The 17,598-nt window shown below is 37.4% G+C and overlaps 1 protein-coding gene across 6 annotated transcripts in view; it reads left to right on the top strand.

Moving 5' to 3' along the window:
- Positions 1-17,598, top strand: part of IFT56 (intraflagellar transport 56) — a 47,688-nt gene that overhangs the window by 13,527 nt on the left and 16,563 nt on the right. For 4 of the 6 annotated variants that reach the window (XR_009820035.1, XM_062008049.1, XM_062008864.1 and 1 more), the window contains exons 5-12: positions 1,552-1,601; positions 3,242-3,387; positions 4,699-4,870; positions 5,261-5,335; positions 6,416-6,518; positions 9,243-9,298; positions 10,793-10,846; positions 11,275-11,338. Coding sequence is in view for 5 of the 6 variants with exons in the window: in XM_062008049.1 (XP_061864033.1) it covers positions 1,552-1,601; positions 3,242-3,387; positions 4,699-4,870; positions 5,261-5,335; positions 6,416-6,518; positions 9,243-9,298; positions 10,793-10,846; positions 11,275-11,338 (720 nt within the window). In the remaining variant the exon portion in view is untranslated. The other 2 variants (XM_062010469.1, XM_062011721.1) reach the window with 2 other exon arrangements.

Raw genomic sequence — 17,598 nt, 5'->3', positions numbered from 1 at the left:
AATGGATGAAATGCTTTCTGGAATGTACATTGATCATAGATCAGAAAAACTTTCTGTTCTTTAGTAATTGGGCTAATGAGAATTGCCCCATGTATCTTAGATTGGACACCATTTAACTTCTTAGCAACTTGGTGCTTTGTTAGCAACATATCGCAAGATGATGGGGTTCTGTGAGAACACTTATACCACTCTTGCCATTTGGGACCAATCTGTTCTAGCAGTTCTTTAAGGAGGAAAGGACAGAAGTAATTGCTTTACCTATCAGAAGTAGGTGGGTAGCCATACAATGCCAACCTGATGAGAACGGCCTGGGTTTTGGTATTGTCCACTGTGTTACAAAGTTTCCTGGCTGTGTGGAAAAAGAGGAAAAAGTCTCAAAACCTCTCCCTAAATTGCTTTGAAGGAAAAAAAAAGAAATCTAACTTATTACTAGAAAATTCCATCTTGGAGGGGGAGGGAAGAGTTTTTGGTGGTTTGAGCCCTCTTTCATGGTTTAGGAGGATGTCAGAAGAATTATAGCCTTGTGTTACAGGCCATTGCTTTGCTAACTCTGCACTTTTGTGGCCTCATAAACACTGTAAGTAATTCTGGTTTTTTGTAAAGATTCCGTGTACATCCTTTCTGTGCAACATAGGTTGCCAGCTGGTTGGTCTGAGCGAGAATGAGAGTGCTCATTAACTGAGTAGGCTAAAGAAAACACAGGAAACAAGGAAAGGCTTTTTGGAAGATTGCTTGCAACAGAAATTAATAGCTCTGTTGGATGGGGACCTTTGTCACTTGTGGTGAAGTACAAAGCTCTCTCTGGTAACTAAAAGCTCTACAGTTAACAATTTGTGTCATGGGGCAAGTTAAATGGAATTCCTAATCCTGCTAAAGTATGAAATTTCATGAACCTTAGTGGGTCCAGAAAGGGGATGTTTCCCTTAAATCTCTCGTCATATCTTAGTTTGAATCTTATCTACTCTGACTACAGGACTCTTTCATGTGCCTTTTGTTCCTAAGGACAGAAGAAATATTAGAACTAAGTGTACTTTAATGGGCATGCATAGCAAAATGGTAGCAGCAGTGGGTTTTGCACTACACTGGAAGTTGACAAGATTTGTAGAATTATGAATCACAACTTATTTCAAATGTGACGTATTGTAGAAGGAGCCTTGATTATGACTTTTGTCTGTTGCTGCTTTTCATTTTGTAAAAGATGCTGTTCTGTGTGTCACAAAAATTCAGAGCATTATCCAAAAGGCCCTGCAGGGAAATGATAGTGTAATTCACACAAGTTTTAAGGCTCATGGAAGACAGAGGCCAAGTTGAGAAGTTATTTTTCAATAAGGATTTCAAAAGAAATGGTCAGTGAATGAAGTTAGGAAGAAATTGCTCTAAAATTGGTAGAACCTGCCCCGAGGCATGACCTGCAAAAGCTGCGTCAGTGAAGAACTGTATTTGAGATAATTAAATGAAAGAGTATGGCTGCATGCTTGTCTATTGAGAGTGGTATAAAAGAGACACCCTGAGCTGCTCTTTGCAGCAATACTTACTGCATTTTCCTTTCAGCACCTAAGAGTCGTCTCCAGAACCGTTTACTCTTTCACCTGGCACATAAGGTATGATGTCTTTTCTTCAGTCATGCTTTATTTGTTTTCTTTTAATTTTCGGAATGTGTAATATCTGCTGGCAACCTGTCAGAATAATTAAAATGTCTGTGGTGGCAGGAGAACAAACATTTTCTGTAACCACCCTACTGTATTAAATTGTGGGGGAGAAACGTAAGTGTGAAAACATGATCTCAGAATAGATGGTCTCATGTATCTAAGGAAAGTCTTACCAGCTCACTTCACGTAGATCATACAACAGAAACCTCATGGTATTTTTGATCACAAAGAACCTGGAACTTGAATAGACTCAGAAACATAGAAGCCACTGTTTTCCTTTGGAATATACCAAATTTTCCTAACTTGCAACTGTCTTAAATTTGGCAGTTTGACCAAAATTATCTATACGCTATTATTGATCCTCCTGTCATTCAGTATCCAAGAAGTAATGTTGTTTATCACATGAAATTTACTTTAATTTCAACAACAATTAAATGTTTGTTTCACTTATCACACATAAATTTGGTTAAATTCCCTTCCCTTAAATTTCGTTTTGTACCATCCTGTATTATGCTTCACAAGTACTGTGCTACTGAAGAGACTGAGTTGAGAGAAAGTGTAAGTCCTGAATGTTAGCTTTGGTGTCAGATTCTCTTTACTTTAATCTCTGTTAAGTTTAAGAGAGAAATCTTAAAACGTTTTTTGTACTGCCACTGGCACTTACAGATGACTCTGATAAAGAGAAGTTGGGTAATTCCTAGTTCATCTAGTTGCTGTTTGTAAATAAAGGGTTTTACAAAGCTGTGAAGCCTTTTAGTTCTGTTAAGCAACTTCTTTTGCCTTTGTAGTGCAGTATCATTCTGCTACTGGCTTAGAGAGGAAGGAAAAGAATTTGAAGAAAACTGAGCAGGTAGATGAAAAACAAGTACATAAGATAGAAATTGTGTAAGAAACATTCATAATTACCATTGATTCAGCAGAACCAGCAAAGGGAAGGACTGGAATAAGTGATTTGAGGAGGATGATTAGGTGAATAGCCTCAATTTTATTGTTGTAATGCAAAAGTTACAAATATGTTTAACTCTGTTCCTTGTTTTTATCCTTGTGTGTGTAATGTGCTGTACAGCAATGCTTTTAAAAATAAACCATTTCTTTAGAGGAGATAGAATTTTAAGGGACTGATGAAAGAGATTTTGTTAGTGCTGTGAAAAAGTCTTGTGAAAATTAGTGCTTGTGTGTTGGCAAGTCTTACGTTTTTTGATAATCATCAGAAATAAGATTTGGATCTACAAACAGCAAAATTTCTCCTGGCTCAAATAATAACAGTCAAATCTTGCGTTGCAAAATTCTGTTTGTGAAATAATTAATTCCACTCTTCCCCTCTTATCCATCAAGGCATGTGACGTGTAATTATGTCTAAATCACACCTTAAAGGAAAACGTGTACTTAGTTTTAGTCTCACATTTATCTGGTTTCAACTGGTCTGCCTCTTCAATGTTTGGCTTTCTCCACTGGTCAAATTAAAGTAACAGCATTTTTCCAGATGTGTTTTTTGAATCACCTACTGTTTGCCAGCGAGGACTAAACTAATCCAGCTAATTAAAACATTTTTTTCGCTGAACTCTTCTGAGAATGTGTCACACTCTTTCTAGTTCAACGATGAGAAGAAACTGATGAGCTCCCACCAGAATCTGCAAGACATTACAGAAGATCAGCTTAGCTTGGCATCTATCCACTACATGCGATCCCACTACCAAGAAGCTATTGATATCTACAAACGCATTCTACTTGATAATCGGTGGGCGTCTCTACTCTAAACCTTATTGCTGTCGCCGATACTGTTGGTATCTGAATTCCACTTAGCTGGTTGTTTTCTGAAAGTAGGAATTTTCCCCACTTACTGTGTCCCTTTCCCACCACAAAATGTGCACAAATTGCAGGGTCTCTCAGTTTTGTTCATTGCAAAGCATGATTGAAAAATGCAAGTCTTTCAGTTTTGTGCATTGCAAAGCGTGATTGAAGAATTCAAGTTTAAAAAGAAGTCTGCTCTCTATTGCTTTCTTTTAATTAGATTTGAATCTAATTCATTCTGAGATCTTTTTTTCTTTAGTTACTTAATTCTCTGAATGATAGATAGTTATGTACCTAGTTTGTCTTTTCCTTTTTTCCCCTCTGATGGCCATTCTAGTGACCCTTGCTTGTGATTGTGGATTTCTCCCTCATCTCTTAGGCTTACTAAGAAGGGTACAGTTCTTAGTTTTTATGTAGAAAGTTGTTTGCATTCCTGGAAATCTGAAATTCTCTCTGTTTCTATTTATCCTGCTGTGACACTTGATGTTTTTTTCTGTCATGTTCTGCAAGTTCTTAGTTCAGAATTAAAAAGGGAACAAACTGAATTCTTAAGTGGCTGGCAGTATTGCTTAATGAAATAGAAGCTGCTGTCCCAGAATACATAGCTCTGTTTTGGCAGTGTTTTCTCTTGAATGCTTCAGAGAAGTACATCATAATGTGTATGTCATGTAATGCTTGCGGAAGAGATTTTAACTTCCAAGTCCTGTAGAAGCAGTCACTCAAAGCTAAATGAGAAAACCTTCGTAGCAATTACAATGCCTGTCTTATGTCTGTGTCTAGTTCTTCTGGCTTGATAGCTTGTAATGGCAAGGATTTTTTGGAAATACTTGTACTGAGTATAAGATAATAAGATCCATTACAATGCTTTTGACAATTTATGTGCATATTAAAGGTATTTGCATGTGTTGCACAGAAAATCCTTTTCTGCGAGGCCAAAGACAGTGCTTATGTTCTGTGCATTTCCTTAATGTGAAGCTGCTGCCTTTTCCCAGATTTGCAAACCAAAAGTTTTGTAGGTGATTCTTTAAAGCTGCAGCAGCTGCCATTGAAAATCCTAATGTAAATCTGGATCTGGATCTGTGCAGTCTTAACTAACAAACTAGAGCTCTAAAAGCTCCAAGCATTTCTCAGAATCTCCAGGTTTGATGTGCTTGTAAAAGATGTATAGACATGCGAAAGCTTTATCACTGATTTTAATGTTCTGTAGTATAATTATGTGGTGGGATTTAAATGTTCTCTTTAATCTTCTTTCCTGCAGGGAATACCTGGCTCTGAATGTATATGTGGCCCTATGCTATTACAAACTGGATTATTATGATGTATCACAGGAAGTGCTAGCTGTTTATCTTCAGCAAGTTCCTGACAGCACCATTGCCCTTAACCTTAAGGCCTGTAACCACTTCCGACTTTACAATGGGAAGGCTGCTGAGGTATCTATTGGACAGCCCTTCAGTTCACCTTTTTTTTCAGTACAGGTTTCTTGTTATCTGTCTTAATCTGCAATGTTGATAATGGCCTTTATCTTGTCATTGTGTCCTCTTAGGAATGTCACTTATGTCAGTTTCCCTGGTATTAAGATATCTGTCCACATGCATGCACAATGATCTTACAGTTTTCCCAGTCCACTTTTGACCTTGCATCTATATATATTATCCAATTGCTAAAATCATCACATAGAAGCAGGAAGGCAAAAATCTTGCAGTGACCCAGCACTGCTGGAGATGTCTTTCTATCAGCTTTGGGGCTCCCACAAAGCTCCATTTATGCCTACATGGTTTTTTTGTTTTGATGTTAAACTTTTGGAATACATATCATTCCAGGCAGAGCTCAAGAACTTGACAGACAATGCCTCTTCATCTCTTGAGTTTGGCAAGGAGCTCATTAAGCATAATCTGGTGAGTAATATATTTCTTGGATTTAATATGAACTGCATTCATTTGTAGAGCTTTTCTTGATGACTCATAAAATGGAATATTTTGAGAATTGCAGACCCAGTTGAATCTCTGCTGCTGTATAAATTCTGTTGCAGAAATCCTACCTGTATAATCAATGTGCCATCAAGCATCATTTTCATTTTCCTGGACTTTTTCCCTGTCAGTCTGAGACTGTGTCAAGAAAATAATAATGCTGTTGCTTTTACCCCCGGAGGCATATTGAAATAATTTCTGTCCTGTAAGAGTACCTTTGCAAGATATTGTACGGAGCCCAGTCAATAAAGACACTGTAGAAACAAGTCAGAATGTGTGACCCTGACTGCTATTTAGTATGACAACAATGTGAGTGAAATTAAGATAACTCTGGAAAATGGCCTTCATACAAAAAGTGCTTGATAAGCAGTTCTTATTTAATGATGGGCAGTTGCTTGCCTTGTCGTTTTTCAAGAGCAGACACAACAAGTTAACATTGTTTTTCCTCCAAAAGTAAAACTGCTTTTGAACTGGACTCTTGCAAGCTAACATTCTTTATTTTGAATCTTGGTGTCTTTGCCGGTGATTTATTGAACAAGTGTGTTAGATTTTGTTGGAGGAACTGTCATGTGAACCAGAAGTGTAAAGAATCAACTGCGCCTGATCATTTTAGGGGCTTGTGGCATCCTAAATAAATGTAGAGTTCTTAGCCTTTTTTTTTCCTGTGAATATATGATAAGCAGGTTGTAATTCTGTGTATGTTCCTCTCTTGTCTGAGACTGTATTATTTTTTAAAACCTTTGATACATAATGTATCACTGCTTATTTCAGCTGAAAGCTGAAATAAGTTTATCTTTACTGATGGATTAAATACTTTATATTCTTCAGAATAAAGATCATCTCACGTTGTAATTCTGTAGTTATATTAAAGCAGGGATTATGCTAATGCCAGTACCACTGACCCTTTCCTACTCTTAACATAGGAATTTTAAGGATTAATTTCCTGAATAAAGACATCATAGACAAGATTTCGATGCACAGCTTTCAATATGCTGCTTTTCTCTGCAGGTGGTGTTCAGAGGAGGAGAAGGGGCTTTGCAGGTCCTACCTCCTCTGGTTGATGTTATTCCTGAGGCAAGACTGAATCTTGTGATTTACTATCTCCGGCAAGGTAAATATACTACCTCTGGCTCTTTCATAGCTTCAGGGATGACATTCATTCATCTAATCTCAACTGACTCTTCAATGAAATGCTTCTTTTTTTCTTTGCAGTAAAATGTAATTTATTTAATTTTCTGTTCCTCTGGAAAATAGTGATATAAGAATTCCCATGGCCTGCAGAGAAGGGCTTTAATTGTGTACAGTCAAATCTACTTCAGCAGAGTATTGAATGTTCTTGGGTTGCAGGAGATGGCCTTGGGCAGAGTGGTGTTTGTATGTTTATGAGAGGACTTCTCCTCTCCCCGAATATATGAGAATGGTAGGCATCTGTCCTGTGAAGGCAAGGAAGACCATTTCTGTAACTATGGCACAAACAGAATATGAGCCAAAGTGACTGTGAAAAAGGCAACAGTTTGTGAAGAAGACATTTTATTCCAAGTCTACTTACAACTCTCAGGTAGATAGCCTACACAGAACCAGCTGGAAATTATTTTCTACTTCCCTCATCTTCTAAAGGTGTCAAAATACTTTTAGATAACCAGAGCATCTGAAAGCAGAAAAGCATATTTTCTTACCTTTAAAAATAAAGAAAGCCCACACCTGTGACTTTTTTTACAAAATGATAAAATATTACCAGGAAAAAACAAGATATATTCAGCTGGCAGAAGGAAGTCCCAGCAAATTCCTCTTCTTTGTATCTCAAAATGTTTATCAGAGAATCTGAGCATATGTCAACGTAGTATTTTGAAAAAGCTCTGTGAGCTTTTTGTAGTGTGATTGACTTGTTTACTCGTTTGCTGTCAACCTTGCAGTAATTTTTGTTATTTAGCTTCTTCTCTCTGGTGTACAAATGCCTTGCATACTGACAAAGGAGGCCAAGGGGAATTAGGATTAAAATCTCTTTCCTAGTTAGGCTAAGTTTCCATGTTAAAGTCTTGTTAGTGTAACAACATTAGTTAAGAGTGTGAGAAATCATTAATGACTACAGCTGTCTCTCCAGAACTTACAAGGTCTCCAATAAAGGTAGGGTTGTATTAAGACATGCTCTGAACTGCGGTAACTGAAGCACAAATGTGCATCTCACTTTTTTTCAGCTCTGTAAGGCAGTGACTTTTAGCAGGGTTTGGGGTCAGGTATCCAGTCATAATCTGCTCCAGGGACATTTGCTAGAAACTCCTGTTGGAGTTTGAACAGCATAGACCTGTGTTGATGGTCTTCACTGATGAAAAGAAGGATTGCTGTCATTTCTTTTTGATAGTGATGGAGAGCTGAGACAGACAAAAATACCAAAAACCCTCTTTGTGTATTTTTCTTTAATTTAAAAAGTGATGACTTTTGGCTAGTTTAGTACCTTGTGCTGGGTTACAGTGTGACTGCTCGAGGGAATAAGTAGGAAAGCAGAAGGGTTGGATGGGAACCTGACAGCTCCAGTGTGTATTGCCTTAAGTCACCCTGGAGTACTGTCCCTACAGATGGTAAGTACTAGCAAAAGTGTTTTGTTTGAAAAGGCTTCTTCTTATGGGCAGCTGGTAGGATGCTGCATTAACAAAATTTTGCCAGTAAAAATGGCATCTTCACTAGACTGGCTTACAAAGCCATCATAGAATCATAGAATCATAGAATGGTAGGGGTTGGAAGGGACCTTTAGAGATCATCTAGTCCACCCCCCCTGCAGAAGCAGGGTCACCTAGATAAGGTCAGATAGGAACATGTCCAGGTGGGTCTTGAAGACCTCCAAGGAAGGAGACTCCACAACCCCTCTGGGCAGCCTGTGCCACTGCTCCCTCACCTCACAGTGAAATAGTTTTTTCTTATGTTTAAGTGGAACCTTTCGTGTTCCAGCTTCATCCCATTACCCCTTGTCCTGTTACTATCTACTATAGAAAAAAGGGATGTCCCAACCTCCTGACACCCACCCTTTAGATATTTATAAATGTTAATAAGATCTCCCCTCAGTCTCCTCTTCTCCAGACTAAACAGCCCCAGTTCCCGCAGCCTTTCCTCATATGAAAGATGTTCCAGTCCCCTGATCATCTTGGTGGCCCTGCACTGGACTCTGTCCAGCAGTTCCCTGTCCCTCTTGAGCTGAGGAGCCCAGAACTGGACACAGGACACCAGATGAGGCCTCATCAGGGCAGAGTAGAGAGGGAGATTTGGGTTTTTTTTTTAATTTAGTTAAAGTTTAGGATCTTTTCAGTTTCCTTATTTCTTGTTTGGGAAGGGAGTTGTTTATTGAATTCAAACTTTACATTTATATTCGTATAGTAGTAGTGCTTTTTTGCTTGTTAGCACTAGGATCAGGTAAGTGCTGCTGTTCAGATTTTGAAATATTGATATGGAAAAGATGAAGCTTCCCTTCAGAATCACGTTTCCCTATCCTCTTTGAGGGGTAAATAAATATGAGAGAAGACAGGAAGATGATGGATTTATTATTTTGACCTTGTACTGTTGAGAAGGCAGCCACTAGATTATGAACAAGGGGGCCAAGTCATCTCGACTAGGAAAATTGTAGTAATAAAGAAGCTATTACTCACTCCATGTTTGTTGTTTGAGTTCTAGAAAACCATCACCATTGTGATATAAATTCACAATGATTTATAGTTACCCTTCTCCTCCTGTCTAAATGCTTTATTTCTCTAGCCTGTGACTATTGGGGAATGTTGTAGAAGATGAGTGACCTGTTCTAATGCAATGTGCTATGGGCTGTCATGCATTCTAACGTCTGGTATTTCAGATGATGTGCAGGAGGCTTATAACCTGATTAAGGACCTGGAACCTACTGCTTCACAGGTAATTGGAAACTGATGTCGTAGCACATAAAGACAGAGGTTATAAATTGATATAAAATCTGCCACATACAAAACTAGTATCCTGAGAACAGCTTGCCCCATTCCCACTCTTAAAACTCTTGTTTTGCATTCTTTAAGCAACAATAAACTTGATGTGCATGCATAAAGTATTATATGTGGGCATATATGAGTGCTTAGCATGTTTATTCCTGTGCCAGCTGGGGTCAACAAAGAATATAGCTCTGTTGTGTGCAGACTTGATGCTGGGGAGCTGACCATTAGTGTACAGATAAAAGCCGTCTTCCAACTGCAGCTACTTGTCACTTCCATCCTGGTGATGGTTATCATCCTTCAGAATTGCTAACTCATGTGGTTTGTCCTGAAGCCGTTTCAATAAAAATGAGCTAGATTAAGAAGTTTAAATAATAGCTATTTTGTAATCCCCTCTCACTTTGGCTGCAATGAGTGAAAACTGCAGTGTCCCTTGGCTGCTACTGTAATTTTCTTTTGTGGCTCTTCCAACATCTTTAGGTTCTGATTTATTCCTCTTTGCAGTTTATTTTCCAAAGGTCACATAGCTGGGCATGAAAGAGACCTTTCATGAGTCTGTGTGAGGATTAGATGGAGGGAGGGAAAGGAAAACCTCAAGAACACAGATTTGGTGATTCTGTGCTGAGGACTCTTTTGCTTTTGCTTTTCACTTGTGTTTTTCAGTATAGCAAGACCTCTGGAACAGTTTTCTGCAGCTATTGTTCCTTGAGCCATATACTTGCATAATATAAATATCATCATGTCATTCTTGATCACATTTTCAAATGAGAATCTTTGTGCTTTTTTCCATTTTCTTACATTTGGAAAGTTTGTAGCTATAACTCTTAGTTAAAACACTTGAATACAACAAATGAGTCTGTTACACACAAAAAAAATCTTGCTCAGAGAAAAATTAAACTATAGGTGTATCTCATAGTAAAGACTACAGGTTACACTACTCCTATTCCTAATATCAGTAGCGTAACATGACCACAGAGCACAAACCTCTATACATTTTTGCCCTGATGAGAAGTGCTATGTATTTTGGAGCAAGGACTTTAGTGGGTATGGTTAACCAATGTACATACTTAAAGTGGGATCTGTACATGAATATTAACAATATTGCACTTGATTATCGGTCTTGTGATGGTCAAGAGGGCATGACTATATTATGGTGTTCCTTCTGGTGCATCACCTTTGAGACTTATCAAAAAACACACTACCCCTTTGCATCCCACATATGTAGCAGAGTGACTAGCTAGCAAATAGAATGGATTTGGGGGGGATAACTTTGTACAACTGTGCTGAAGCACTATCACAGTGGATCATAGTAACCAGTTATCTGTTGAACTGAGTTGGGATAGAGCTGAATTTGGGAAGAAAATAATGTACATGTAGGCTTTTATGTGTCCCCTGAAATCCACATCTTGTCTTCTCTCATCCTTTTTACTTTTATTTTTTTCAGGAGTACATCCTTAAAGGAGTGGTAAATGCAGCACTTGGACAAGAAATGGGCTCGGTAAGTGAAGCCAATGAGGTTCTCCAGCTTCTCCAACAGTAGAATGTGAACGGATCTGTAGGGATTGGAATGGAGTGAAAGAGGCAGTAATTTCTCATTTAGATTGCAGGACCTCTGAGTCTCTTAATCTTCTTATCTACAGTACTCAGTCCAGAATGAGTGAAATGCAAATCTCTGTTGCTAGTTTGGACAATAAACCAAGCTGAATTTGGCTTCCCTGTCCTGCTTCCAAAAAGCACTGTGTGCTTTCTACGGTGTTCTTATGTATCTAAGCACATATAGTGGCACATTTACCTTTTCTGTCCTTACATGAGCCCTGATTTGTCTGTTGGTTGCTCTCCATCTGTTCCTCGAGGCCTATTTTCACTGTCTTTTGTAGCACCAAATCTGGAACTCATGCTGGATTTTTTTTTTTTACATTCTCTTAGAGAGATCATTTGAAAATTGCTCAGCAGTTCTTCCATTTGGTGGGGGAATCAGCCAGCGAATGTGGTACGTTGCAAATGTTCTTTCTCCTTTATGTAATCCTTCTTACAATATCTAAATATATACCATCTTATCTTTGTTTGACTGTTAACATGACTATTGGTAGGCATTTTGTTGCTGTAGTATGAGTAGCAGCAAGTCTAACTTCTAGTCTAAAACAAATTTGCAAGTTTAAATTAAAAGTCTCATTTGATTCCAACCCTTGCTACATGAATTTGGCTGGAAAAGAGACTATACTGCAAACTGCTAGTCTGCACTGGTAGACACTGTGGCAGCCTGCCTTTGACTAATAATCCCTATTATAGAAATGGAAGACAACAGCCTAATTAGATGAAGTGTGTGGCTGAAACCTCACAGGTACAGACACTCACAGGTACAAATCTAAGACTGCTAATGAAAGCCTGTTGTGTATGTAGAGTCCTAGCACAGAGTGTGCCCTGAAACTGAGGGTGTTAAAAATGTACAGAGGAGTTTGGCTACAGAGAGAAATGGAGCCTCTGGGACTACCTCCTTGGTTGAATAAAAAAAACCAGAAAGTAAAAACAAACAAACAAAAAACACAATGGAAAAATCAATATATTTTCAATATTTACTTATTCAATAATAGACCAAAACAAGACCTTGTCTTCCCTTCCTTTTGCAAAAGTAAAACCAAAAGTCACAAACAAAAAAAGCCAGTAGCTGAAACACAAAAATTCAGCTAAATTGGGGCTTCTCAGTTTCCTTTGAAGGCATTGTCACTGGGACTATTTCTTTTGGTGCATAACTTATGTATGTTTATGATGCAGACAGCTCATACTCCTCAGAGACAGAATACTGTCTCCTGTGTCCATGGTGACTAAAGAGAAGGAGCTCAAGAGGCAGAGAAGCAGCACTGATGAAACTGTCAGAAATACTTTTGAGCCATTCTGTTTCTCTGTCAGCCCTTGCACTGTTGAGATCATGCGGCAGAGAGCTTCACGGTGGAAGGCTGAAAGTGGTTCCATAGATGAGGCTTCCCTACATTATTCCTGTTGCTTTGAGGCTATCCCTTTGGAGTTAGAATCCGGCTAACAGAAGTATGAACTGCACTAGTGGAGGACTCTGTTAATGTGCATATAGCTGAGTTTGTGATGCCTGTAAAGTCACAGGGTGACGGAGACAGTGGTGGTAGACCTCTTCATACCTGTAGCTGTCATACAGGTGTGATGAGTGACCATAGCACACATGGATAAAAGTAATACAGAGACAATCTGAGAAAAGATTTCCTAAAAATATGTGAAGATGTAGCCCAAAATCAAAATTGAAGTTGTTAGGAAGCCAGAAGTCTGAACTTTACATATACAAATGACATGTTTTTACACCCATGTGCAAAACAAGATAGAGGCTGAGACTTCTGGTATGGTGATTAGGAAGGTGAGTTAATTGAAAAAATGCACCTATGGGAAGGATTGGTTCCAATTAAAGGTAAATGGAAATACTAGTACTGCAAACATCTTATACTCCTGATACTTCCTTGTTAAAACTGCTTTATCATATTTTAAAAAGCTGTGGGAGAGAGCTTACATACAGAAGAGCACACAGCTCAAGGTAATTCCCCCTTCAAAGGCAAAATAGCATGGGGTTTTTTTTGTATGCTCCCATGAAGGACAGGTGGCGGTGAACAAACTGTAGATAGGAAACAGAAGAAGCAAACAGAGTTCAGTTTAGATTAAGACATAGCAAAAACCAAACATATGAAGGCTCAGTATGTTTTTATAAAATATTAGATGTTTTACAAGAAGATTAAGCAGGTGGAACAGCTCTTCATAGAAGAGGAAGCTACAAATCTAATTTTTTTAATGTGATAGGAGGAAGGTAACATGTAGTATATTGTTCTTATTTAATTTACAGTAGGGCATTACTAAATAGAAAATGACAACAGAGATAGAGTTCTAAAAATTATAGAAAGCTTCTCTCAAAATGAAGTAAATGTCTTTATTAGTGAGAAAATTATTTTAAATTACATGCCTAGGTAGGAGATTCATTGTATTGAGGCTGAATTATTCACCAGCCAGGCTGGATGGGAACAGTGACTGGCATATTAAAAAGCTAAGAGATTTTATATAGACAGATAATTAAATAATAGTTGGAGAGTTCTATTCTGCCCTTATTGGCCTAGTAAATGCAATGACATGGCATTATACAGGGAATCAATTTTTAAATACCAACTTTTCATGTTTCTTGGAGAAAACACAAGTGAACAGGTGACTCTAGACCAATGCAAAGATTACGTAGAACCTGATTTGGAATTTTATTATGAAAACACAGTTTTGTTACAGAGATCTGAGTATAGTCAAATTAAAAATCCATGTATTAGCAAATACCTCAAAAATTTTCCATGGTACTAGTTGCAGGAAGCTACATAAAAACCTTTCTCATTTCTAACAACCTTTTCAGTGAAGTAGCAGTGAAAAGGATAAAATGCACCTGATTTGAACACTTGAAAGAACCTTTTATTTCTTTAAAGAAAGGGCTTGGATTCATAATTAATGAGCTATAGGAGACAAATAATGACATGACTAGGTTTGCCAATGGTACCAAATTACCCATAGTAGGAAAAATGAAAGCTTCCACAATGATGAAAGCTGTCAAAGAATAGCTGAGACCGAGTAACATGTACAAATCAAATTTAGCTTTGATAAATGCAAAATAGTACATGGACCCTTAAACTGTGTTTGCAAAATTATCCGAAAAGTTGAAGAGAATCTTAGAAATTGAAAGAGAACTAAAGAAAAATAATTACTGTGTCATTGTATAGAGATAAGGTTTCCTTTCTCGAATACCATCTGCAATTCTGGTTCTTAACAGTTAAAATAAAAATATAGTAGAACAAGGAAAAGTATAATAAAGACAAAAAGGATGATTGGAGAAGGGGATAGCTTCTTGAATAAGGAGAGATTAAATAAAGCAGGGTACATGGCCTGGAAAATGATAACAGAGTTTGGTTATGTTTGTGACACGCAACATCATAAACAAGCAGAAGAGGAATAAAGAAGAATTAGTTACTGTAGTTACTGTACCATACAAAATATAAGGAGCATTGACATGCGTTGTCATGAAAGACTATTAAAACTAACAGCATTAATTACTTTTTTCACATAACACAACTTATTTGATATGGAATCTTACAAGAACCAGAAGGCTTGAAGAAATTTGTAGAAGAAAAGTCCATTGGCTGTTTAACACAGATTTTTTAGTGATTATTCGAAATTGCACACTACAGACAGTTGGGAGACGAGAGAAACTTCAGAGGAAGTGGCATTACATAGCACAGCACGTATTATATGTGAAATTAGAATATATTCTTTCTGTAGCTGTACATTCTTACTCAGCAAGCTTTTAAACCGGATAGACTTTGGATCCAATATGATCATTTTTATGTTCCTAACTTAGAATATTAGCCACTGTGTTGTATAGTTCTGGTCATTTTTTATTCTGCTGACTTTGTTTTGCTGGATTTTGAATGCAGAACAGAATTCTTGCTGATTGTATACTTGGGCTTTTGCTAAGTAGCCAGCCATGTTATTCAAGCATGTAAGTCATACTTCAGCCCACGGGGCCAATCATTGCAAGGAGCTAGTACCACTAGATTGTCTTACTGGGATCTTTATCTTACTTAGCTGCTTTGCAGAGTTACGTTACCAAAGTAGGTTGTGCTTACTACTGAGGAAATGAGCTTACAAGGCTCCCTATTTTAATATGGGTTATAAAAAAATAATGGTTTAAAATGAAGATGTAGACTATTTTTTTCAAAACTAGCTCCTGTCTTCCCGACTTGCATTTGTTAACTGTAGAAATCCCAAGGCTGAATTAAGAAAAAAAAGCAGCAATGGACAATTTAGGAAGAATACAGTGTCATATATTTGTAAAGTCATTTAAAGTCATCAATTAAGCCCTTTGCTATTTTTAATTAGATCTCTGAGTTGGAGGTCCAAGGAACATAAAGAAAAAAGAGTTAATGTGAAAGTCCTTTCCAATACATGTACACATTTCATCTCATGGAAGTTTTGTACTTTAAGAGGAATAGGGACACCCAAAAGAAATTTAAAAAACCCATCAGGAAGCACATACAGCGTAGGAGTCAATATTCACCTCCCTACAGGGATAAATAACACCCAGAACAGCAACTTGGTTTATTGTGTTTTTTAAGCTTAATAGAAGTTCTTAATCCCAATGGCATGAAATGGAACTGGCATTACAAAGGAGGATGTAAATAGATTTTTATAGTTAATTCTCATGCTCTTCTCCCAGGGTCTCCAATGTGTGGAAAATTAAACAGATTAGATTTCTGAGATGTGTTAAGGAGAAAATGGGGCAAGAGGAACATTAGTGAAAGTAAATGAACATTAACATTTGTATTAAACGTGATGTTTCTGGTGCTTAACATAAGTTTTACAAACTACTCTAAAAAACACTGCAAGCATAATGGAGAAAAGCACCCTTTTCATTTTCAGTGGTCCTCTTTTAGGACCAAATCAGGCATATCTGGTGTTATGTGAGAGGAATGAAACATTTCTTCTGGACTTTGTGCAGTCTTTTCTATGAGATATTCTTAGGTCACCCTAAGGATTTTTTTTAAGTAAGAACTTTTTCTTCTTTCTGCGTGAGTCACATGGGAAGAATTAGAACTATAAAACTCCAGTATTCATTGCTGAGTTGTGTAAGATTTACAGAAGTTTAACTTGGAGTTATTTGTTTGAGATTTTTTTTTTATGAAACCTTTCACTCAAAGTATATGGAGGATAGTATGCTGTGGTATCAGAATTGTATGCCAAACTGTGGGCTTAAGAATAAATACCGAAATTCAGAAACTCACCGATCATGTATAAGTGTGCTTCTAATATTTTGTTACTGTGATTCATTTTACCTGAAAAGGTATTCTTGGTTTTAAGTCTTATTTACATTATAAAAATGTTGTTTGGAATAAATTACTGTGAGTTTATGTACTTCAAAAATTGAATGTGAGACAAAAGGAGCACTTTGGAGGTACCTGTGTTCTCATTGCAACATAAAGAGCAGTGGAACACTGAGGAAAACTGTTTATGCTATTGTCCTGTCAAGGCATATATGTGTCATGGTAAGTATACCTGCATGTAAAAAAAAGACAGGTAGACAGGCCAGTTTCTGCTCCCAAGTGCATGCTTCATAAATAACCAAATTTGTTAAGTTGGAGAATGGAACGACATGATTCATCCATAGGTAAGGATAGATTTCATATAGAAGTGACAAGGCATCCAAGTTCAGTGCTTCCAAGTGCTAAAATATAAAAAATGAGAATATTCTGCATTCCTTTGAAATGTAGTTTAAGATATTATCTAGTGCTTTCCAGGAATAATTACTACCCTACCTCATTTAAAGGAGAGTGTACAATTTTCCAGTGGAATGCTGTATTTTCTGCTGTGGTCTGGAGTCAAAATATTGGTGTTTTGGCATCTCTATATACAGAAAAGATATTTTAGTTTTCTGGCATGGATGGATTGATGGTAACTAACCTACAAGGCCAGATTACCTCAGGGCTGTAGATAGCCTTAGGATCTTACCTCCTGTCAACTTACCAAACTGAGCATGGATGCACTCTCATGATCATTTGATATGGTGAAATCGTAGTGATATGACTTCACTTGTGTTTATACCTTCCCACTGCTACTTGGGTTCATCCATCTCTGACCAGTCTCTGCTGGCTGGGTCTAACAAAAACTAGTCCTAATAAGCTTTCGTAAGAATCTCTAAAAAACCTTTGAAATAGTTTTTCAGCAACACAGCTTGCAATTTCGGAGTAAATGACAGCAGAGTATGGTGGCAGAAAAGTTTATGATGACATAGGTGCAGCAAAGATTACTCACACTCATTTGAACTGATGTGCCTCACTTATTTATGGCTTTACCACTTGTGAGCAATGTGGTAATCGCAAATGCATGGAAACTAATTTTCATGTTGTATCTTGTTACTGAGAGGTTTTTTCCTGTGTATATGTTAATTTTTTAAAATAATAATAATATTTTCAGTGTATCAAGCTTGCTCTCTTACTGGAACTAAAATTAAAAATATGTAAAGCTTCTTTGCCCGGGATAAACAAAAAGCATAATTTTAAGGAAAAAAGATAACGAGGTTAGGATAACAAACTCAGGCCTTGTATCGAAGGTCATTTCCTAAGAGTAAGAATAACTCATAGTAAAATTATGCTGCATAAATTCTGTCATGGAAGAGGCTTATTACTTAAACAATTTGTCTCTCTAGAGTTTGGT

The sequence above is a fragment of the Colius striatus genome, chromosome 1 (genome assembly GCF_028858725.1).
Source record: "Colius striatus isolate bColStr4 chromosome 1, bColStr4.1.hap1, whole genome shotgun sequence".
Taxonomy (NCBI): Eukaryota; Metazoa; Chordata; class Aves; order Coliiformes; family Coliidae; genus Colius; species Colius striatus.
Note: the sequence above shows the minus strand (reverse complement) of the source record. Positions and strands in the feature narration are given on the sequence as shown.